At 37.7% G+C, this 25,631-nt stretch overlaps 1 protein-coding gene and 1 pseudogene across 3 annotated transcripts in view; one reads left to right on the forward strand and one right to left on the reverse strand.

The window, feature by feature from the left end:
* Nucleotides 1-13,372, reverse strand: LOC128512584 (tubulin beta-4B chain-like; annotated as a pseudogene).
* The window catches only part of tbcelb (tubulin folding cofactor E-like b), an 18,249-nt gene continuing 5,225 nt past the window's right edge, over nucleotides 12,608-25,631 (forward strand). Inside the window, exons 1-8 of one of the 3 annotated variants that reach the window (XM_053484887.1) lie at nucleotides 12,608-12,698; nucleotides 14,732-14,899; nucleotides 15,122-15,274; nucleotides 15,448-15,587; nucleotides 16,479-16,660; nucleotides 16,908-17,164; nucleotides 20,765-20,891; nucleotides 21,081-21,197. In XM_053484887.1, the coding sequence (XP_053340862.1) occupies nucleotides 15,136-15,274; nucleotides 15,448-15,587; nucleotides 16,479-16,660; nucleotides 16,908-17,164; nucleotides 20,765-20,891; nucleotides 21,081-21,197 (962 nt within the window). In that variant the 5' untranslated portion in view covers nucleotides 12,608-12,698; nucleotides 14,732-14,899; nucleotides 15,122-15,135. The remainder of the gene's footprint in view (nucleotides 12,699-14,731; nucleotides 14,900-15,121; nucleotides 15,275-15,447; nucleotides 15,588-16,478; nucleotides 16,661-16,907; nucleotides 17,165-20,764; nucleotides 20,892-21,080; nucleotides 21,198-25,631) is intronic. The other 2 variants (XM_053484884.1, XM_053484885.1) reach the window with 2 other exon arrangements.

Raw genomic sequence — 25,631 nt, forward strand, 5'->3', positions numbered from 1 at the left:
ATTAATAACATGACAATATTGTTTATGTATAAACATTCAATATTTAAACATTTTAAACAATGAAATGAACAATAAACTTGTGGCCAGTTAGCTCCTCTTCTTTAAGCTAGCCATTTGAGGGAAATGCAAATGAGGATGGGGACCATATTTGTTACTAGTTTGCGTTGATCAACATTAAGCTCCCCAGGGTAACGAAAAGGACTGGTCACACCACTCATGGTGTCTGAGACAAGCTCATTGAGATCGCTGCACACAGGGTTAGCAATCTTCAAATTGTGAGAACAAATGTTGTGCAATGCATCATTGTCTATGCAGTATGTCATATGACTGTACTCTATTAGTTTGGGTACAGAGAGAGTGGCATCATATTGCATCAATACAGTGTGTCTGAATCTCAGAATGAGAGTAAAGGTGTCGATAATGCGGTCAGGATAATTCTCGCTGATAAGTAGCGAGCCCATGCCTGAGCCAGTGCCCCCGCCCAGAGAGTGAGTGAGTTGGAAGCTATGTATGCTGTCACAGCGCTCAGCCTCTCTCCGCACCACTTCCAGCATCGAATCCACCAGCTGACCACCTTCTGTATTATGGGCTATGGCCCAGTTGCCTCCAGCCCCATGCTGACCTGTAAAAAGAGAGGACAATAAGGATAAATTATGGTTTTAATATAAATGTAACATGCCATTTTAAACCAAAACTACTTAGAAATATTTTAAAGTATTTTTTTTCACAGATTAAAAATATATACACATTTAACTGTCCAGTCAAAAATAATGACACTACGGATGAAAAATACTAAGCTTTCTTCTCTTTGTAAAACCCTGTACGGACTGACCCTCCTGTTCATCTGAAATATTGCCTCTTTTGACTATGATGTGAATTCAGTGCATGTAAGCACAGACATTTTGTAAATACTTTGTAAATAACTTGTTAACTCTTAACATACGGGAAGTATGAGGTTAGACGCCATTTCTTTTCATATGTCAGACTGCTATTGACGCTTTAAAAACCCTGCTCTGTAGTGCTCCGGTGCTTGTAGTCCCTCATTTTGAAAAACTATTTCTGTTGAAAGTGGATGCCAGTGGTACAGGTGTCTGTGCTGTTTTATTGCAAACCGGAGACATTGGTTTAAACTAGTGGTTCTCAAACATTTGTCATTCCCCACTTAAGGGGGTGGACGAATTTTCAAGTCCCACTTGTCAACAAAATGATAACAAAATCAGCCAGTTTACTATTTATTGAAATATCAATTTCTAAACAAATAACACCAATTTAAAACAGATAAAAGACATGTGCAATTGTTATAACAGGCTTACTTTGTCACTTATCTAGCGCTTTCTTTCAAAGAAGTCGAGTGGCTTATTCACATGACTGGGGTGTGTTGTCTCCAATATCCGAATGTTTCCTTTTATATTGTTCCTCCCTATATTTTATTGCAATTAACATCCTGATGTTAAACCGTTATTGTTGCACTATGGTTCCACTTTTTCTCTGATGTTATTTTAATTTACTTGTATTAATGATCCATTTCTTTTGCGTGTGATTGTTTAATTCTGAGTGTCCGATCTTTATTGTTAATAAAGAAAAGCATGGATTAGAATAGGTACTTTCCTATAAATTTCCACTAATTTCCTCCCGCTGATTGTGCCCCACCTGTCATGTCTGTATTCCCCACATTTTGAGAACCACGGGTTTAAACTATCCAATCACTTTCTTTTCAAAAAAGCTCCTTCAACATCAAATAAGGTACAGTACTATTAAAAAAGAAGCCCTTGCCTTAATCCTTGCCTTGCAGCATTTTGAGGTGTATATTGGTTCTACTGTACAGCCTGTTACTGTTTTCACAGATCATAATCCTCTTACCTTTCTCCAACAAATGTCTAATGCCAATCACTGTTTAATGTGATTGTCTCTGATTTGTCAAAGTTACAATTTGAAGATATGTCACAAAAAAGGTGTTGAAAATGTAATTGCTGATTCACTGTCACGTGTTAACCAGTAAAACATTGTATGTTTTATTTTATGGGTGGGGGTGTTATGATTCGGAGATTCTATTGGTATCTGTTAGATATCTCTCTGCTCCTGTGTGTTGAACCTGTGTCTGTTCTACTAATCTTTGTTGTCTTTGTAAAACTCTGTATGTACTGACCCTCTTGTTTATCTGAAACATTGCCTGTTTGACTATGATGTGGATTCGGTTGAATGTAAGCACTGACATTTTGTAAATACTTTGTAAATAACTTGTTAATTCTTTACATACTGGGAGTAGGGGGTTAGACGCCATTTCTTTCAAATATCTTTTTGCTCTATTTATTGTTTAGGGAGGTAGGTAAGCTAATTTGTATCTTGTTTTCTTTACTTTTACTTTACTTTTCAGGTTACTTAGGTTCAAAACCAAGTCTGTTTTGTTTATTGTTTTGGCCTTGTCTACCCCTGAAGAAAACTCGTGTTAAAAAAAAAAAGGAAAAAAAAGCCGACAATAAACTATTGAACTTATCTCTCTGGTGTGAGTTCACTCAGTTCTCTTTTTCTGTTGCAGCTAACCCCTGAAGATCATAACAGTAATAATAATAATAATAATAATAATAATTAGCATTATTATTATTATAATCACAACACTACTGCTACGACTACTGCTAATAATACTAATAATATTTTTTTTGCTGCATTTTAGAAGATGACTAAAAAAAAACAGTAGTTAACTAAAATGCAGCAATAATTAAAAAAATATTGTAAGTATAAGTGATAAGTACAGATGAATTATGCAGACTGTGTAAATGAACAAACAAAAATAAGGTTTTGGCTTTGATTTTATTAAAAAATAAAATGGTTTTTTTTTTCTTCTTCTTTTTAATTTTACTCACCAAAGACTAAGTTGTCTGGATTGAACATTTGGCCTAGATGACCAGACCTTACAGTCCAAGTCCAAGGTTCCTGGCTCAGCCCGAGGAAAGTACTTTCCACCTGAGGCACCAGAGTACACACTTTCACTACACTTATCTACATTTGGAAATTAAACCATAACCTTATTGGAAAACGTGATGCTATAAATAGCTGGATTTACCAGGGGCTTTATTGTAATATACAGTATTAAGTACATTAATCCCAAGCTCCTGGTTGTGGAGATTGTTGGAGGTCCCGGTCAGGTCGATGCCGTGTTCATTATTGATCACCTTCCAAAACTAAAACAGCATGGAATCTGATCGTTAGCATGGTCACCATTTACTAGAGCTTGTTTGTAACATTAGCAAGCTAGTCTGAAAAGCACATGTACATACATGTATAACCATGTATAATTCAAATCAAATAACCTGTTGAGTCGACAGAAATATGAATAAATAAGTAAATAAACGAGAAAAACTTAAATATTTAAAGCTATTTTTCAACTCACGCTAGCACTCTTATTGCGGAGTAGAACCCAGAAATTTCCAAAGTTCGCCGATTTTGTTCTCACAATGACCAATTTGCAAAATAATAATAATAATAATAATAATTATCTCATCTTGAAAATAGCAAACAATAAAGAAAACAACTTTGGTGGTGTAACGTTACAGTGTTAATGGTATTCAGCGCCAAAGAGTGCTCCTTTAAACATCCGGGCATTGTAGAGCATAACGGTACACTTGTGGAGATTTTCGCCATTTTCTTGGTCTTGCTTCGAGCATGAAAAGGATAGTTTGGCGAGTTTAATATAAATAATTATTTTAAATAAATAATTCTTATTGTATTCTAGCTATTTTCTCAATGTACGTATGTTAGCTTGTTTCAAAGCGTTTATAATGAAAACCTGTAGCATTATTAGCAAGTTTCCACTCCTGTTTGCTTACTGGTAAGTGACAACGTTAGCTAACTTCAATGTTAAGTTTCTGGGGTTAATTAACAGGGCAGTACGAGTTATTTTATTGTACTGTGAGGAAAACAAGACAAAAAAAAAAAATAAACAGTAAACTAAAATAACTCGTATTGCTCTGTTAATTAATAAAACTAATTCTACTTACCCCTTGGTCCATTCTCTTCACAGCACGCAATTCCTGCTCAATCTTACTCAGAGCCGTTTCTCCTGCTGCAAGTTAGTTACAAGTGCCGCGTTTGGGAGCAGGGAGCACACATTAAAGTGCACTGTGACATGGACCCCAGAAATCGGCAATCCACTGCTCTTCCTGTGATATCCCGGATTTGAAGACCTGAATTTTTTCAACCTGAATTTGTGAGGCTGAAAAATAATGAAGATTGTATTTTTAACAATTAAATATATTTTTGAACAGCAATTTAGTAAGGTGAATATTTTTGCATTGAATTTTAAATGCTTAAATTACATTTTCAGTTGAAATATACAACCACAATACATTGCAGTGTCTAAAATTTCAAGCAGTGTAAATGCTGTGAGAATTTTTTCATTCAGATCAAATTTCAAAGCAGAAAAATTCAAACTGCTTTTTTGGGACAAGTTTTTTTTCAGTTCATGTGATTCAGTATGCTGTTTTGCTTTGAGGAATTTTGGCACTGTTATACTTCCATAAAAGTCTTAATTAATGTAACAATAATTCACACATGCATTGATGTTTAATATATGTAATGTCAATTGTGGTTGTTGACCTTCGGTTGCAATCTTGATAATGCTTTTAATCTTTTTAACTCTTGATTCATAGAAGTCAAGACGGTCAGGAAGATTTCCATTCAAAAAGTTGTCCCTCTGGTGAGAAATGTTAGGTTGGCTGAATTTGTCACCAAAAATATAGCGAAGTGTCAAAGTCCCTCCAGTTTTGAGGGATTTCTTCAGGAATGATTTTATATATATATATATATATAAAAGCATTGTGTATATATACGCATATATACACTCAACGAAAATATAAACGCAACACCTTTGTTTCTGCTCCGATTTTTCATGAGATGGACTTAAAGATCTAAAATTCATTCCAGATACACAATATTACCATTTCTCTCAAACATTGTTCACAAATCAGTCTAAATGTGTGATAGTAAGCACTTCTGCTTTGCTGAGATAATCCATCCCACCTCACAGGTGTTCCACATTAAGATGCTGATCTGACATCATGAGTAGTGCACAGGTGTACCTTATACTGCCCACAATAAAAGGCCACCCTGGAATGTGCAGTTTTGTCTCACAGCAAAATGCCACAGATGCCACAAGCATTGAGGGAGCGTGCAATTGGCATGCTGACAGCAGGAATGTCAACCAGATCTGTTGCTCGTGCATTGAATGTTTATTTCTCCACCATAAGCCGCCTCCAAAGGCGTTTCAGAGAATATGGCAGTACATCCAACCGGCCTCACAACCGCAGCCCAGGACCATCACATCCAGCAGGTTCACCTCCAAGATCGTCTGAGACCAGCCACTCAGAAAGCTGCTGAAACAATTGGTTTGCATAACCAAACAATTTCTGCACAAACTGTCAGAAACCGTCTCAGGGAAGCTCAACTGCATGCTCGTCGTCCTCATCGGGGTCTTGACCTGACTCCAGCTCGTCGCCGTAACAGACTTGAGTGGGCAAATGCTCACATTCGATGGCGTCTGGCACGTTGGAGAGGTGTTCTCTTCACGGGTGAATCTCGGTTTCCATTGTTCAGGGCAGATGACAGACAGTGTGTGGGTGAGCGCTTTGCTAATGTTAATGTTGTGGATCGAGTGGCCCATGGTGGTGGTGGGGTTATGGTATGGGCAGGCATCTGTTATGGACGAAGAACACCGGTACATTTTATTGATGGCATTTTGAATGCACAGAGACACCGTTATGAGATCCTGAGGCCCATTGTTGTGCCATACATCCATGAACATCACCTCATGTTTCAGCAAGATAATGCACGGCCCTATTTTGCAAGGTTCTGTACACAGTTCTTGGAACTGTGAAATGTCCCAGTTCTTGCATGGCCAGCATACTCACCGGACATGTCACCCGTTGAGCATGTTTGGGATGTGCTTGACCGGCGTATACGACAGCGTGTACCAGTTCCCACTAATATCCAACAACTTCGCACAGCCATTGAAGAGAAGTGGACCAACATTCCACAGGCCACAATTGACAATCTGATAAACTCTATGCGAAGAAGATGTGTTGCACTGCATGAGGCAAATGGTGGTCACACCAGATACTGACCGGTTTTGAGTCCCCAGACCCCCAATAAAGCAAAAAACTGCACATTCCAGGGTGGCCTTTTATTGTGGGCAGTATAAGGTACACCTGTGCACTACTCATGATGTCAGATCAGCATCTTAATGTGGCACACCTGTGAGGTGAGATGGATTATCTCAGCAAAGCAGAAGTGCTCACTATCACACATTTAAACTGATTTGTGAACAATGTTCGAGAGAAATGGTAATATTGTGTATCTGGAATGAATTTTAGATCTTTAAGTCCATCTCATGAAAAATCGGAGCAGAAACAAATGTGTTGCGTTTATATTTTTGTTGGGTGTGTATATATATATATATATATATATATATATATATATATATATATATATATATGGGCATTGTAAATTGTCTGGAATTATAACTGAATACGGATTAATATAAAACATATTCAGAGGTATATAGAGGGAGTATTCTGTGTTTTGGGCATTTCTTTGACAGGATACAGAAGTATAGCAATCATCATAAGAAGTGTGAAGACTGGTATATAAAGTTACAGACCTGTCAGGCAGAAAGAGAACAACTTATTTCCTGCAAGCTTCAGTCCCAAAAAGTATTTTTGGTTAAATACTGTATTTAAAGTATTTTAAATTATTTAGGAACCTGAAAGACAACAATTACTTATCATTTCAATTCTATTTACGTACATCTAACAAATTGCAATTTGTCCTGTCTTACACTACAGACACATGTTAGAGATGGCAAAATGATCATTAAGGTGCATTATCAAAACCGCAAAAAATACATCAAATTACAGACTGCTGATTTAAAAAAATTCATTTCTGAAGGCAAGTTTCAAATTTCTAAATAACTGTATGACTATAATTAGTAATTCAAAGTGTAGGCCATCAAGTTTTATCCTTAAAACATTATGCTGCCTTTGTGCACTCTAGTAAGAGAGAAGTTCTCTATCCCTGTGAACAAGATTACTGTTGAAGATGATTCTTGCACTGAGGTGGATAACGAAGGTAAAAACAAAAAAAAGTTGTTTTACATTGCATTAACAGCAACCGTGCTTATTTTAGGATGCATTGTCTTGATTTCATTATCTTGCATGCAGTTTTACCCTTAGTATGTAAAATAATTATAAATCTGTTAGAATAGGTTTAACTTTTAGTGAGAATTGATTGATTGCTTAAAAACAACCAATGTCTTTTGGGCAACAAATAGGACAATATTGGGATTTTTTCATCTGTTGTTTGTGGCAGTTCATATATGACCAAAGCAGACGTTTCTCTTTGGATTCTAACTCTTAAAAGAAAGATATAAACAGAGTTTAAGGCATGTCCTGATGCACAACAATGCTGCAAATAAGGTAAATTTTTTGTTGGTTTTTTTTATGTTTAGGCACATCTCAATCATTTCTGTCCAGGCCACAATCCTCATCTCCTGGGAGCTTCCTCTCTGTGTATTTGAGTAAGAGTGACAGTCATACATCAAGGCAGCCCAAGAGAATTAGATGTGATGAGGTATTAGGATGTAAGTTTGTAATCAAATGTTTTACTGTAGATCGAATTGTTCATATCAAAATGATCATTGTCAACTTATAACTATCCAATTTGTTTCGTTCAGTTGAGTGCTATATTGCCATTTAAAGTAAGATTAAAACAAACCATTTTGAAGGCTGTTACAATCCCCATTATCATTACAACATGACCAGGATAAATTTGTCAAGATCAAAAAACTTTATTAATCCCAGAGGGAAATTGCTTTGTCTTGGTTATACAGTTGATTTGATTAATTTACCGGGAAGGAAGAAAAAAAAAAATAGATTAGACAGGAAAAAAAGTATAGAGATAGAAAATTAACAATAAATAGAAGTAAAAATATAATTAAATGTAGCACACAGTAAGTTACATATTGCACTTAAAATGTAGTGTAAATGAAAAGGAATATTGCACAAATGTATTGGTAATCAGATATTGCACTTGGAACTTATCTTGAGTTGTGGGAACACTAGTGTCATAAAATATTATTGAACAATAACTACTAACAGTCCCTATCACGTAGTGAAAACGTGACAGAGATGAGTTTATCATATTGCGATATTGTGTAAGGTCTGGTCATCTTGGTCAAATGTTCAATCTAGACAACTTCGTCTTTGGTGAGTAAAATAGGTGAGTAGATGACTAAAAAAAATTGTCTACTAAAATGCAGCAATAATAAAAAATTTTAGTAGATAAATACAGATGAATTATGCATACTGTGTAAATGAACAAAACAAAGATAAGGGTTTGGCTTTGATTTTATTAAAAATAAAATGCTTTTTTTCTAGTCAATTTTACTCACCAAAGACGAAGTTGTCTGGATTGAACATTTGACCAAGATGACCAGACCTTACATAGTTTAAGGTCCCTGGTCCACCAGAGTACACACTTTCACTACACTCATCTACATTTGGAAATTAAACCATAACCTTATTAAAAAAAACAGGTAATGCTATAATAGAGTTGGATTTACCAGGGGCTTCGTTGTAATACACATTAATTCCCAGCTCCTGGTTGCTGGGATCGTAGATGGTCCCGGTCAGGTCGATTTCATGCTCTTTATTGATCACTTTCCAAAACTAAAACAGCATGGAATCCGATCGTTAGCATGGTCACCATTACCTAGAGTTTGTAACGTTAGCAAGCTAGTCTGAGCAGCACATTGAAGTCACTGATAGTTTGCAGTTAACCATGTATGATTCAAATCAAATACCATGTTGAGTTGACATAAATATGATTAAATAAGTAAATAAATGAGAAAAACAGTTTTTAAAATGTTTAAAGCTATTTTTTAACTCCCGCTAGCACTCTTATTGCTAAGTAGAACCCAGAAATTTTCAAAGACTGAGACCACTTTTTTTTAATTAAGCGACTGATAACGCAAAGTGTCACAATTATGTAATGATTATGTACTAAACTTACTTGTTCACCGATTTTGTTCCCACACTGAGCAACTTGCAAAAAAACAAAACAATTTCTCTCATCTTGAAAATAGCAAACAATAGTATAGGAAACAAATAAACCACCCTTGACACCAGAAAAAACTGACCATCAACAACCGATTATTTAGGCTCTAATATATACAGATCTGGCCTTTAGAACGTAAGTTTCAAGAAAAGGGATCCCGGGGTAGGCGGCTATTGACAGCAAGCGACAGCGCTTATAAACGTGTCAAGCTCAAACTGTAAATACAAATATGTATTTATTCTTCATTTTCTTCTCTGCTTCAATGATAATACTTCTTTTTCCATTCAGTATCATTATTAGTAAAACTGAATAGTAGTAGCCCCAAAAAGTCCCATAGACCAACATCAGCTATGACATCATAGCTATGTCTATGATGCTACAGCAAGCACATTTTCTTAAGGAAATGTGCCTTATCTAGTTATTGTTACTATACTTATTATTATTGTAACGCACCCGCGCATGTGTGCAAAAAGACGAAGTACAACAAAGAATACAAAAATTTATGTTAGCCTAAAACATTGTTTTATTGTGTTTATGCGCTTTAAATATACGCTAAACAATACACAAAGTGCAAATGAGTTGCGTGTGCATCTTTTTGTCTACATTTACGCATCTGGCAGACGCTCTTATCCAGAGCGACTTACATTTATTTATTTTTATCTTATTACACATCTGAGCAGTTGAGGGTTAAGGGCCTTGCTCATGGGCCCAACAGTGGCAACTTGATGGTTGTGGGGTTTGAACCTGGGATCTTCCGAACCGTAGTCCAGTGCCTTAACCACTGTGCTACCCCTGGCCCAAAATGACACACACACTCTGCTCTACACAGAAACACTGCTCTGTCGCGATTCTTTTCAAAGGTAATGTTTGAATTAGTTTCAAATACACAAAATCTTGCTGGACACATACTTACAGACAGACAGATATACGGGTAGAAAGTTATCTGAGAATGGTTTCGGGTCCTCCAATGTACGAAATGTAAAGTACAAACAAAACATTTCTTTTATTTACAGTGGGGAAAAGAATTATTTAATCCCCTGCAGATGTTGTAAGTTTGCTCACTTACATAATACAAAGGTTATAAATTGTATTGCATTTCAGTTAGTAAAATAAGTATTTGATCCCCAAGCAAAGCATGACTTAGTACTTGGTGGAGGAACACTTGTTGGCAGGCACACAAGTATGAAGTTTCTTGTAATTGGTTAGCAGGTTTGCCCGTATCTCATGAGGCCGCTTCATGACTTTAATATGCTTCTTTTTGAGCCACTTTGGTGGTTGCCTTTGTGCTGTATTTTGGGTCGTTGTCAGGCTGGAAGACCTATCCATCTTCAGGAAGTTCTTATCCAAGATTTTACAATCCCCGTCCACTGGACCCTCAATGCGGCAAAGTTGGCCTTAATCCTTTAGCAGAGAAAGAGCCACAAACCATAATGTTTCTGCCTCCTTGCTTGAGTGTAGGAATGGTGTTGTTAGGGTCATCCATCCATCCATCCAATTAGGAACCTCTATAGTGAAACCAGGCACTGTGGAGGCCAATGGTGACCATAGTATTTACAATGGAACCTCTGATTGTGAGTAACGCGGTTTGCGAGTGTTCCGCAAGATGAGCAAAGATTTTTAATGAATTTTGACTTGGAAAATGAATAAGTCTTGGTGTACGAGTACAGAGTATCATGTATCACGCATGTGCTTCTTGTTTTGACGCCGAGCGTCATGTGATCACAGCTGAACCAACGTTTTTTCTCTCTCTTGCACTGCGGAATTGTGAGTAATCATCTCCCCTGCTCGGTTTTAGTGGTCTCTTACTGGTATAATCAACATCTGTGCGTGCGTTGACTGTTTACTATAACACTCTAAAATATAAACATCTTCTATTTCTTGGGGGTAAACCAGAAAACCCGAAGGAAACTTTTAGGGTTATAATCAGCTTTTTTCATTTATCCATAAATCGGTGAGTCGAGTTGATTAAAAAGAGCTTAATTTTGGTTTCATCTGAACACAGCTTGTTCTCTTAATCCTTCACTGTTTATTGGCACATTACAGATGGGCCTGTACATGTGCTTTCCTACAAAAGGGGACCTTGTGGGTGCTAAAGGATTTAAATTCATGGCAGTGTATTGTGTTACCAATGGTTTGTTTGGTGACTGTGATCCCAACTTTCTTGAGATCATTCGCAAGCTGATTCCTTACTTTTCCAGCATTGTGCGGTCTACAATATTGTCCCTGGCGTCTTATGACAGGTCTTTGGTCTTGACAAAAGATTTCAAGATCTCTTAATAAGATTTTGTGGGCAGATTTTTATACACATAAGGAATCGTTGTTAGGAGCAGCTTCTTAAATTAATCCATGAGCAAATAACAAGTCTGTGGGAGCTGGAATTACTGTTGGTTGGTACAGTAGGATCAAATACTTAATTTACTTACTGAAATGCAACTCAGTTTATAACCTTCATATAATGTGTTTTTTTTTCTGGAATTTTATGTATGTTCTCTCCCTATCCCTTAAAATAAACATGAATTAATTATAGACACTTAATTTTTCTGTAAGTGAGCAAACTTACAAAATCTACAGGGAAGCGAATAATAATTTTTTCAACTGTAATAAATACATTCCCGCTAGATGGCGCTCTAGACCACACCAGGTTAACTAAAAAGGCATTTTAGGCGCTTAATCCATCTTGCACATAACTTCTCATAACTTCACTTCTACTCAGCATTTTGGTTTCATTTATGGCGCACACTGTAAAAAAAAAAAAAAAATCCAACTAGATAACTGTTGAATGAATTAATATTGTATTCTTGGCCCAACTTCTTACAGTAGTATTTGTTGAGACAACAATTAACATTGCGTTCTTGAAAACTTTGGAGACACAGACTGAATAAACTAAAAAAAAAAATCAAGTTAAGCCAACAATTTACCTGCTCTGAGATGCAATCATGTGATTTTATTATAATACATACATGCATACATACATAGGTACATACATACAAACAGAGAAAATTTTCAAAACCTTTTCTTTATATAGATTTATCTCTATATGTATTATTATCATCATAATTATCATAATATATCTTAGATTATTATAAATTATATATTTATTTACATACATATTTATACATACAGTACGTACAAATTATTTGCTGTATCTGCTTATATACTTGCTTATATCCTCATTTTTATTTTATGACATTATCTATTTACAGTAGATACTAGATATACTCACTATATATATAAACAACTTAAAACTTATAATTTGCACAATTCCTATATTTGTACTGATTAATAGACACGACTATAAGCACTTTAGATGCTAAACTGCATTTCGTTGCTGAGTTTCTGTCCTGGTATCCTCTTTTGGTGCTTTTTTTTTACTGCTCGGATGCAAGAAAGCATAAAAGCAATGATAACTGTAAAGAAGATAGGGGGAAACAGCACAAGAATATTAGACTTTACATTGTTTTAAAAATCCCTCTCTGTGTAATGTAGCCACGCTCACCTGCATCACTTCCGGTTTGAACCGACCCTCTGATTCGCTACTGTCCTCTGATCAGCAACAAAAACAAGCAGGGCGACATGGAGAGCTCTCGGTGTCGGTAAGAACAATCTGTCTGCAATATAACGTTTCGCATGCATGTCAGCTCGCGATATTAATGCAATGTGATTATTTTAACGTGCATAAAAAATAGGGTTTGTCGACATATATATTTAATATGTAAACAATATAGTCAACAAAAAAATATTTGTATGTTATCCGGTAATTACAATACGTTTTAAAGTTTTATATATATATATCTTTTTTTTCCCCCATTAGGGTGGATATTAAGTGCTTTGTTTGGATTTTATACAGTGTGTGTGTGTGTGTGTGAAGCTCGCTTCCTGCAAAAGCACAACATAAACAACTGCGCTCATTGGCTCGTTTCACCGTCGCGTGTTATGAATAAGGGTCAACGTTAAGGCTTTGTTTTTTTATCTAACATTAAGTATTTTTTCGCCAAGGTGTATACTTTTCTATTGTATTAACAAAATCCCGTGAGTTGTTTGTCAGTGCATGAACCATTTTGTGGAAAACAAAAACAAAGTCTGGTTCTTCCGGTGATCTAAACCAGAGAACTGTCACATAAAATAGCATCACGTTATCTTATTTTCTTCGTTTTATATTTAATAGCTATTTATTCTGGCAGAATGCCTGTACAAACAGGAATAGTCGAATACAAACGTTGTCATGGCACCCACAGTTTTCAACGAACTCGACAACACTGAGCTGCATACCGCAGCTGTTCTGTGTGTGCGCATGCGCAGTCGACACTTCACTGGTTGAGTCTATTTAAAGGGACACAAGAATCCCTAGGGGTCACAGCGTATGTACAGATGACTTTGTGATTACAGAAGCGTTGATGGCACAACAAAGCTCATCTCTAATAATGAAGTGTTAATGGCCTTTGATTAATAGATAGATAGATAGATAGATAGATTACTTTATTTTTACAGGAGCTAGTTCACATATTATACAACAAATAAGCAAGAATTGCAGTAAGGCAGCATTCCTCTACTAGTGAGGCAACCTTTGATCCACTACCAACTGCAAACAACCCAGGGGTTTGGCATAAATTGAGCTAGCTTTTTTGATGAGTTTGTTGAGTTTCTTAGAGTCACTGCTTCTGATGCTGCTGCCCAGACATTAAAGAACCTAAGTTTACTTAATAAGTAGATTGTGCACAGTCCTTTCCCGTAGATCACAAATTAACATTATTAATATTACAGCCGTACTAGGTTTTGAAGTTTTATATTAACTAACCCTCCCCCCCCCGCCCACACACACACACACACACACACACACACACACACACAGAGAGACTTTGCTTTCACTCTACACCTCTTCATCAGCATCATGCTGAAATTTTTTAAGCAGCCAAGATCCTTAAATGTTCAAGTGACATGATCACTGCCAAGCACCACAAGGTTTTCAATGTTAAGCCCTTGAGCAGGGGGGGTACTGTATCCTGGCTGACCCTGTGCTCTGACCCCAGCTATATATGCTATATATACAGAGGGTGATTATTATTAACTTTCTCTAGCAGCAGACAGTAATGCAACCTGCAACTCGGACCACAGTGATTTTTCTGTTATTGTCTGTATAGTAGTTGCTGTCACTTATGACTATACTATATAGGTAATCTAATAAATTTACAATAATGATAAATGGTTTAAGAAATACACTGACTAATAATAAAAGCAATCGGCAATGTCAAAGTCATTAAAAAGTCTGCAGTGTAAAAGTCAGTAGGGTTTCTATTTTAAAAAAATTTAGCAGCTCTTATGTTTTGTGTCTGAGTTCTGTGTAACATGAGAAGCTGCATTTTTTTGGCTTATTTATTTGATGAATGAGTAAAAACAAGGGTTAGGACAGAACAATTGTTTAAAGCTGCTGTAACAAGTTATGACAGGAACTAACCTGTTTTGCAAATGTCACAACAATAAACTATAGTCTTAAAAAAATCTTTTTCCTAATTGTGTTTTTTTTTTTTAATCAATTAAAATGTTTTGGAGCCATAGGGTAAATATTGCAGGCACTCATCAAGGACAGTCCTTTCTTTCTGTTACCTCATTGCTGTTCATGTTAAATTAGGAAAGAAGAATGGCCATTCTGTGACTGGTAATGTTCCATGTGACCCATTTTCCAACAACTGGAGGCAGAAATATAACGTTGCAGTTGTGGAGGTGGACAGCACTACAACCTTCAAGTGTAAAGTAACTAAGTTCACCTACTTGCCTTTAACCCTTTAATAAAGCTTGAGTTAGTACCTTTTTACATTTCCTTATTTTTATTTTTAAAGTTGCTCATGCCTGTTTTCTCCTTGCTTCACTATTTTTGGTACAACATTCCTGACCTATGACCCTGTAAATGACAAGGCCCTAAATACATTTACTCTGCAAATGTCAAACTAGTCACCAGGAAACAAATCCCTGTGCATTGAAATGCAAAAATTAAACTGTGTTGGTGGTCATTATTTAACAGGCAAAGGTCAAGAGATGGACATGGGGGATGAAATGGGACGCACTCTGGTTCAGGTCATCAGTAAGAAGTACAACCCGGACGACTTCCCATACAGCCGTGGGCCTGGAGCCGGGGTGGTGATCCGCACCAGTCCTCAGAGTTCTCCTGTCAAAGGTTAGCTATTTCAAATTCAACTTTGTTGCAAAATCACATTTTTTTTTTAAATCTTGAAAATATTTTTTTGTAAATATTCCTGTAACATTTTGTTACTTTGTATTAAGGAATATTTGAGCTAATTAAATGTCGTCCTGATTTTTTAGTTGAACTTGTTTAATTGTCCATGTCAGGTCGTCTTAATCTCCCCAGTGTGCTGGTTCTGGATAGCGCTGGAATAAGTCACGCCGGAGATGAGGAGGAAGTGGCAACATTTTGCGCTCATGTGGTGGAGCTGGACTTGTCTCACAACCAGTTCAGAGACTGGGGAGAGGTGAGGGCAGTCAGGATATATACTGCTGATGATCACAATGCAGTATACACTTAACATGCTTGTAACTGATGTTCTGAGTAGTGCTAAGATGAAGTCTAAGGCCACCCTTTGGGAAAGCTCAGGTGTGGCCACTGGGGGGACCTCAGTCTGTGGCCTGTTGGTGTTCCAATATCTGTTTTGTTTACTAAACTATGTCTTTCCTGTTAAGATAAAAAAGACTGACAATTAAACTGTGGCACATTTTTGTTTGAAAGGAATGCAACCACTCTGGTTTTCTTTAGGTTTGCTTGAACACGGTTTACTTATCTTACCTGTAACTAATGAAATATTAGTACTTATAATTCACAATCTTTTCATCCACAAATTCAACAAGTATTGGTTGTATTGTATTGTAAGTATTGGTAATATTCTAGATTTTTATATGCTAGTTTTAGATGTTTTTTTTTCAATGCTTGCCAGCTTCTCATTCATATATTGTTACATTGTGTAACATTTGATAGCACTACTAAAAACCCTTATACCAGACACCTCAGTTCATAAAAAATCTTAAAGGTGTAATCTACATGCAGGTCATTTTAATAATCTTTGTATGGGCTGTCATGACAATTATATGCATTACCTGACTCTGTACATGGAAAATTCGTACAGAATCTGGAATCAAGTCCACAGCTCACCTAGAACCATAAAGCAAATGGTATGAAATGCAGGTAAGGTATGAGTAAATACATATTCAATGCATCAGGAAAGTTAATTTAAAAGTGCAAATATTTGCAAGACAAAGAAGCAAGAGGACAGAAACAGGAGCAAAGGATATGGATACAATAATAAAAAGGTGTTTAGGTTTACGGATTCTAAATGTGATTTTATTGTTATCTATGTTTTCCTTCATAGATCAGCAAGATTCTGTCAAACATCCCTAATTTGGACTTTCTCAATCTGAGCATGAATCCTCTGAAGGGCTCCATCCTGAATCGTGGCTGTGCTGAAGCCTTCTCAGGCCTCCGCCGCCTCGTCCTTAACAGCACACATGTCTCCTGGGACGTGGTGCACACAGTCACGCAAGAAATACCTGAGTAAGTGTGTGTGCACTAAAAAACCTTTAGAGCTTTAAAGTTTAATTAATTAATTTAATCTATTTTCATTACATTATGTTACTGACTATACCTGTTTGTATATGTCAAACTGTGTGTGCGAGAGTTTTTTTTTTTATACTGTATCTCAGTTCTAGACTAGTGTACGGAAAAAATGTACAGAGTATAAGAACTCATTTAAGTCTGCGTTTCCTGTTTGCTTCTTGATCACATGTTATCTCTGCCGCAGACTGGAGGAGCTCTTCCTGTGCCTGAATGAGTACGAGTGTGTGAACTTGTCACGCGTACCCTGCCTATCGCTGCGCCTGCTGCACATCACTGATAATCTTCTGCAGGACTGGGGTGAGGTGCGCAAGCTGGGCCTCCTATATCCTCGTTTGACTTCGCTCATCCTCGCTAATAACTCTCTCTCCTCCATCCATGAGCCTAAGGAGTCACTGCAGTACCTATTCCCTAACCTGCACAGTATCAACCTGCACAACTCAGGTTAGTTAAGCAACTTCATAACAAAGTAATGGATTTAAAATGCTATTCCTTCTACGATAATATGTACAATATTAATATTATATCACATATGTAAAAATAATTATGAATGGAGTGTAGTGAATTGCAAATCTTACAGTTCAAAACAGAGTGAAAACATAATTTGTGTGCATGAAAACAAAGTTTTTCACTCATAATTTGGACCAAATGTAACACTATACAGCAGGAGTAAAATTTTATTTCACTATGATGATAAAGCATGCAATTAATTTGTGTTTCACATACATGCCAAACATTACAGAGTACCAAACATGGATCACTGATCAACTCTAATCCATTACACCACAAATTATAAGCACACTGTTATTTAACAAACAAGTATGTAAAATCATTTATATGGTGATGTACATAAGTTTTCTGTGAGGTGACATGTATATTTCATTTATAAAGGAAGTTTCCAGTGTTAAAGTATAAGTAATTTTTCCACCACTGAAAAGTCTTCCGGACAGAGGAGTTCGTGATTTTTCCATTTTTTGGTTATCTGGTTATTTGGCTATACTATCTATACTTATTGTGATAACATGAACCAAAGTGATAACATTGAAATGTTTTCATCAATAGGTTAAATATAACTTAATTGATTTATTTAAAAAAATGAATTATATTAATAATAATAATAATAATAATAATAATAATATATTAATAATTATTTACAGTTTTCAAAATGACTTTGGATTAGAGAAATGTAACTAGGAACATTAAGTTTCACAGTGTATTATTATGTGTTTAAGAAATTAAAGTAAAATCCTCAGCCAAGAACATAATCTATGTAGGTGGTATGGTGGCTTAGTGGTTAGCACCGTCGCCTTGCACTTTCAGGTTCTGGGTTTGATTTCTGTCTTGGGTTTGCATGTTCTCCACATGGCTGATGGGTTTCCTCTGGGTACTCCGGTTTCGTCCCACAATCCAAAGACACACAGATTAGGTTAATAAAAAAGAATAGATAAAAAAAATATATTAAACACAGTTTTAAAAGCAGCATATGAAATATAAAAATACACACTGTAAACAGTCCACGGAGTGTGCAAAGTGTGTGAAAAAGTCTGCAATGTGTTTGAGTTAGTCTGCAGTGAGTGTGCTAGGCTGCCATGGGTGTGCAAATTATTTTGCAAATGATTGTTCAAATGATTGTTATTGTGCAAATGATTGTGCAAATTCTTCAATGAATGTTCAAAGATCAGTGTCAACAGTCAGATATAGATGGTAGACAATGATTGTAAACTCCTGTGAGCTGTTCAGGAGTCTGATGGCAGTGGAAAAGAAGGAGTTTTGCATATCAAACTTCTGTACCTCCGGCCTGAGGAAAGAGGTAAGAAAAGTCTGTGCTCAGGATGGGTGGGGTCCTATAGGATGGAGGCAGTTCTCCTGCAGACTCTGCAGTTAGTAAATGTTATGCAGGGACGGCAGCAGAGTCCTTGTGATCTTTTCAGCTGTATTCACCACTCTCTGCAGGCGTTTGCGGTCCATAACAGTGGTGCTGCCATACCACATGGCTTTTACCCATGGTCTGGGTCCTTTCAAGGTTTCTTCCTATTGCCATCTCAGGGAGTTTTTCCTTGCCACTGTCGCTCTTGGCTTGTCGCTCTGACCATTTTGATTCATACACATTTACATTTCATACAAACTCAAATAATTATTTTGATTGTGTACAGCTGCTTTGCGGCAGTGACAATTGTTAAAAGTGCTATATAAATAAGCACTGTTGACTTGCACCTCCAGGGTCCGGGTTCGATTCCCGTCTCTGTGTGCATGGAGTTTGCATGTTCTCTCTGTGCTTGGTGGGTTTCCTCCGAGTACTCCAGTTTCCTCCCACAGTCCAAAGATATGCAGGTTAGGCTAATTGGCATCCTGCCTCTTGCCCTAAGCCTCCTGGGATAGGCTCCAGGTCCCCGCGATCCTGAATACAGGATAGAGTGGAATAGATGAGTGAGTGAGTGAGTGAGTGAATTGAATTGATGCAGTTAATCAGGATGATCTCAATCGTGCAGCTGTAGAAGTTGAAGAGGATCTTAAAGAGACAAACCAAATATCCTCAGCCTCCTAAGAAAGTACAGCCACTGCTGAGCCCTCTTAACCAGCTTTGTGGTGTTAAGTGTCCAAGTGAGGTTGTCATCGATGTAGACATTTAGATAAGCTGCTCACTCTCTCCACTTCGAGCTCTTGGATGAACAGTGGTTAATGAGGTCCTTTCTCTTTCCTTGTGTCCACTATCATCTCCTTAGTCTTGTCTGTGTTGAGGGAGAGGTTGTTATCGTCACACAATATTACCAGACTGGCCACCTCCATATCATAGGCTGCTTTATCCTCACAAGTCTCCTGTCTGTGTCGTCTGCAAACTTCAAGATGAAGTTGTCCTTGTGCGAAGCGATGCAGTTATGGGTGAACAGGGTGTAGAGGATAGGGCTGAAGATAGGTCCCATTTCCAATCCTGACAGACTGGCGCCTGCCAGTGTCGAAAGTATAAAAGCCAGTTACAGAGTGTAGGGTGCAGGCCAAGTGTGGATAGTTTATGGGTAAGTTTGTTGGGCATGACTGTGTTAAAAGTAGAACTGTACTCTACAAATAGCATCTTGATGTAAGAGTCTTTATTTTCCGGGTGGGAGATGGAGTGATGGAGAGCAGCAGCTATAGCATCTGAGGTCTACTTGTTTGGCCAGTAGGCATATTGCGGGGGGGTCTTGTATATCTGGCTTGATGAGACCGTTGGGGGAGGGGAGAGGTGTTGGATGGTGTGTAAGCCTCCTATCTGTACTGTAGCTGGAGGTCTCAAAGCGTGTGTAAAAGATGTTGAAATCATCCAGCAGGCTATGGAGCTGATGGTGGTGTTGGTGGTGATGGTGGTCTTTTAGTCTTTGATGTGCTGCAGGCCTTGCCACATCCTCCCAGAGTCAGCAGTGAAATATAAGTCTTCCGGCTTCTCTCTGTACTGTCTCTTTGCTGCTGTTATAGCTTCCCTCAGTCCATACTTTGCAGCTTTGTACTCCGTCACATTGCCCAATTGAAACACAAGGGAGCGAGCACGAAGCATGTGGCGTACCTGACTATATATCCAGGGTTTCTTGTTGGGAAACTTGTATGGTGGGCATAATGTAGTCAACACAAGTGCTAACATACCCAGTCGCATATTCAGCATAGTCTTGTATGCTGATAGAAGATTGCTCCAGAGTGGCTGCAGCTTTAAACACATGCCAGTCTGTTGAAGCAAAACAGTCCTGCAGGCTGATTTTAGTCTCCGGAGTCCAGAGTTTGACTTGTTTGGTAACAGGATTTGTTTCTTTCAGTTTTTCTGAGTGTCCGAAATAGGGGTGGGTGCAGCCCTGTATGCACTGTGTACATGGCTGTAAACGTGATTTAATCTGTTTTTATCTTGGTTGGGATTGTCTACATGTTGGAAGTATTTAGGAAAGTGAGTGGGTGAACTTAACTTGTCAGTAATTAAGTTGAGTCAGATCTGGATGGATACCTAATTTCCATATTTATTGAATAACAACTGAATAAATTGAAAGATTGATGTTTGATGTTACCTTCTTGTGTGTGTTTCAGGTCTGAATTGCTGGGAAGACATTGAGAAGCTCAATTTCTTCCCAAAGCTTCGGGAGGTTCGTCTAATGGGCATCCCCTTACTGCAGCCTTACACTGACCAGGAGAGACGATACCTTACAATAGCCCAGTGGGTATACACTCTTGTACACATGCACTTTGGTACACATGACAATATTCCCTCACATATGATTCTTCCTTTGAAAGATGGCATGCTTTCATAAGGCACTTACATAATGTTCTTCTATGGACAAAATTGTAATGACAGTTAGTACTGTCTGTAAAATGCAATTCCCAACATGTCTCCTGTGGGCTGCAGTTTGCCTGCTGTGACAGTTCTGAATGGAAGTGTGGTGACAGACAGTGAAAGAGAGGATGCTGAACGCTTCTACATCCGCTATCACCTGGACTATCCTGAGGATGAGTTACCACAGAGGTACACACACACACACACACACACACACACACACACACACACACACACACACACACACACACACACAGGTGAATTTCAGGAATGAATATTTCCAATACAACAAACACAATAGCAAGTAAATTACATTTATTTTGTAATAACAATGCATCTTGACTGTGTTTTTTAAATAAATGGCACATTGCACATTTTAACCATTTGCAGTTCCATTTAATGTTGAAGAACCTTCGTGAAACAATCTCCTATTGTCACTTTATAGCAGCAATAAACCATCATTCCTTCACCATCTATTCTGGTACTGCACCCACACTTTACATCAGGATCGGATCTCAAACAATAGCAAGGAGCCTTTTTGCATGCCCATTAATAACCATTATATGGCCAGTAATTAAGTTAATGGTTTTGTAATGACATAATGAATATGTAAGGATTAACACATGATAGAGCAAGCCATTCAAATAAAATTATTTGTGATATAATGATGACATGCCCTGAAAGTTGATTATTTTCTAATAACTGCATATCCTGAAGTGTTTTATTTCTCTTTTAGTACTTAAGTGCCAATGACCATGATTTATGACCGGAGGTCCTACCACGGTCGCAAAGATGGGAATAGATACAATGGTCTCTGGCCTCCATGGTCCCTAGCTGGACTACAAAGGTTTCTAGATGGATTGATGGTTGGATGGATGGCTGGACTATGATTTATGAATAAAACTTTTAATTGACGACACATTTCTAATAAATTTATAGTTACGTGTAAGTCTGTGCAAAATCTGTGAAACAAGTTCCTGTTGTCACTTATGTTACAGCAGGTTTAATCTGTAATTTCCTCGACAGCCCTCACCACGCCAGACACTGTAGGAGGCGAAGATAGATAGATAGATAGATAGATAGATAGATAGATAGATAGATAGATAGATGGATGGATGGACAGATAGGTAGATAGATTAAACATTAATAGATTAAAATAGATAGATTCCTTGTTGCTCATAAAAAAATAATCTAAAGGGAGAATGCAGGTTCAGGTTGAACTTTTATAAGCATCATGAATTTAACTTACAGGAAAAATGCTAAGCCTAGAAACAAGGTGAAACATATTTAGGAAAATATGGTGTGCAAGGGATGACAGGGTAAGTCCAGACATAAATTAAACTGATAACACAGAAAGTGCATACAGTGCTCTGCATGTGGGAGGAAATTCATAACACCTCGCCAGTTAATAATACAGGTGCTGACACTGGGGACTCATTCGTCATCGAAGTATGTGATCGATGATTATGTCCAGACATTTTATTTGCAGATACATTTACAGAATACTCCCAGAACATGGTTGACTATAAATTTTACAGCTCCACTTGAGAAGAGCTGAAGTGCAGATGGATCAGTTACCATCCACATCTCCTCCAAATTGTAAGCTTTAAGGGCTATTGTTCAGCACAGCACTCTGTGTGTCCACTGATCCATTCAAAGCAGGCCTGAGATCAGTAACACTGGCGTAATGCAGACACACAACTACAATATTGTTTACCATTTTGACTGTGTGCTTGCCTCTTTGGCTATGTTTGAAATAAATGCTTGCAATTTAGTACATTGCACTTATTTTTCTTATTATCATCATCTGATTGGTGCTCCAGTCAGCTTAGTGATTCCATGTGATTATCTTATCATGTCCTTCATATGTTATTTCTTTTCCTTTTTGTTGTGTCCCCCTGAGTAAGAAGAAATTTCTCGGACTTGCTCTCCTGTAGAGGAGGCTAACCTTTAAGGGACAATGCGTCCAGTCTCTGCCTCCTCAAAGATGTCTTAGAATAATGTTACCAAGAAACTGATATATGAGGTGGCAGCTTGATTCAGAGATGGACATAAGTGCTAAGAAAAGATCTATATAAAGCAAAAAAATAAAAAATAGAGAATAAGTTTTATTTAACAAAGCAAATCTGAAAGTGCTGTTAATGCCATTAACAACTGGTCATATCATCTGATTTATTTTGTCAGTTAAACGTATCAGTTTATTTATACTTGTATGTAATTAGTGCAAGTGCAAGGGCTATCTTCAGTCTGCCATTTCTTGTGTGTTAACTTTTCTGTGACATTCAGCACAGAAATTGATTGAGTGGCCTACATCTCTCTTTCTTACTCTGATATTCTCTCTTTTTCATCCCGCAGCAGGGGAAGGTTCCCAGAGGAGTAAAAGTTAAACTTAGTAAAAAGAGGCAAAGGGATGGCAGATGTTAAGTGGGTAGCAGTGGTGAAAACACTAGGGGTGATTTTAGGTTGCTCCAGACAGCTTGCCCTCTTACGGCAAGCTCTAGTCAAGGGCAAAGCTTAGGGGGAAAAATGAGAGAGACTGACACTAAAAGATCTTTATAATATTGTTAATATATATAAATATAATATAATAGTGTAATATATTATTGACCTCTCAACCTGGCTACAAATATAACCATAATGTACCTGACTATGACATTAGATACTGATTAGTAGTAGTTGAACATTAGAAATCTAAGGCAGTAACTTTCAAAAACTTACCGACTTATACACCACTGTAGGAGCTGCTCTTCCTATTAAAATTCCTTCTAAGAAAATGGGGAAAAATTTAAAAACTCTGTAACTTCAGCCACTGCCATGGTTGCATAGTCGAAGCTTGGGCCGGAATAACCACAGCAATGTTATCTCTCTAAACTTTAGGGGATATAGTTAGTGGTGTTCTGGCTCTTACTTACAAGTAATTGTAAGTCAGTACTGTTCAGTCACTTGCTCTGGTAGCATAGATCAGGCTCTTGCCCTATCGATTTCCCAAGCAGAGTAATTTAGTTATACAATGTGAAAAAACAAGAACCAAGAAGTGAAAGTAGTAATGGAGATGCAATTTGATATAAGACCTGCCAGACGTACTACCCAGATTACTGCAGCCAGTCTCTCTGCTAACAAAAAGAGGGATTTTGTCTAGAAAGAATGGTGGAAATGGTCCAAGAGAGGACCTGTTTGTGTCGGCACGGTAAATGCTGATTGAATGATAGAGGTGGGAAAGAGGTAAAGATTGATTGAATGAAGTTAATGAGATTAAAGATGAAGGGCTCCACATGTTCACCAGCCTTTAAGAATCTAAAGCCCAACTGTGGGAATAGACATCACAGATGTCTCTCTGTGAAGAGAAAGAGAAGAGGGATGAGATTGATGAGCAATGGACGAGGTGGCAGAACAAAGAAAGGATTCTGGCGAGGAGAATATGATGGAAATGAAAGAAAGGCTTTTCTGTATGTTTTAAATGCCCGTCATATAAGGATATATACTGACTGTAGTATATATACAAACAAACTAAACCCAAATTACTTCAACAATATAAAAGTGACTTCAGTGACTTTACACCCATAATGTCATAAACTTTTGTATGTAACGTCTGCCGTACATAAGACCGTATGTCCCATATGCAGACCATAGAGAATACTGTGGATGGTCCTACTTGGATACCTTGAGATTGTAGTTTATACTCAATGACCTCCTGTTCTTCAGTGGATAGTTTATGTAGATCCTTTAAGAGCTGGCTCAGACAGCTAGGGCTCCAGGTTAATGATTTTAAGGACCTGGGTTCAAGTCGTGCATTCGGTGGGTTGCCACACCCCATACTACCCAGCCATTGCATGCAGTGTCAATCCCAAGCCTGGTTGGAAAAATGAGAGGGTTGCGTCAGGAAAGGCATCTACCTAAAATGTTGGAATGCTTAAAGACTCAAACCCAACATCGAGATGTTGCCAACACTAATAGAGTCACATTTTGAGCCTTGTTTCTCTCAAGGTGTACAGTATCTCTCTTGTCTTCTGAGATTTTCAAAGGTCTCCATTAGGTCTTCTGTTTTTTTCTTGTCACCGTCACCTCTGACATGTTCATTGGGGTTTTAAATCTACTTCCAGATTCCTGTATACTGTGTATTTTTAAAAGAGCTATTTAAATATAATTGACCTGACTCCATCACATACTCACTCACTCACTCATCGTCATTACCACTTAATCCTGTATTCAGGGTCGCGGGGGCCTAGAGCCTATCCCAGGAGACTTAGGGCACGAGGCGAGGTACACCCTGGACCCTGGCGATCAATCCCATTGCAGGGCACACACACTCACACACACATTTACACACTATGGGCAATTTGAGAACACCAATTAACCTAACCTACATGTTTTTGGACTATGGGAGGACACTGGAGTACCCGGAGGAAACCCAACAAACACCATGCACACAAAGACAGGAATCGAGCCTGGCCGGAAATCGAACCCAGACTCTGGAGGTGCAAGGTGAGAGTGCTAACACTACGCCACTGTGCCGCCCTCCATCACATAATGTACTGAATAATATTGTTATTCAGAATGTAAAACAAAAACTTTGGCAAGGACAGATAAGTGCTAATAGAAATAATTTGTCCTTTAATTTATTCA

The sequence above is a fragment of the Clarias gariepinus genome, chromosome 24, assembly GCF_024256425.1.
Source record: "Clarias gariepinus isolate MV-2021 ecotype Netherlands chromosome 24, CGAR_prim_01v2, whole genome shotgun sequence".
NCBI classification, from domain to species: domain Eukaryota; kingdom Metazoa; phylum Chordata; class Actinopteri; order Siluriformes; family Clariidae; genus Clarias; species Clarias gariepinus.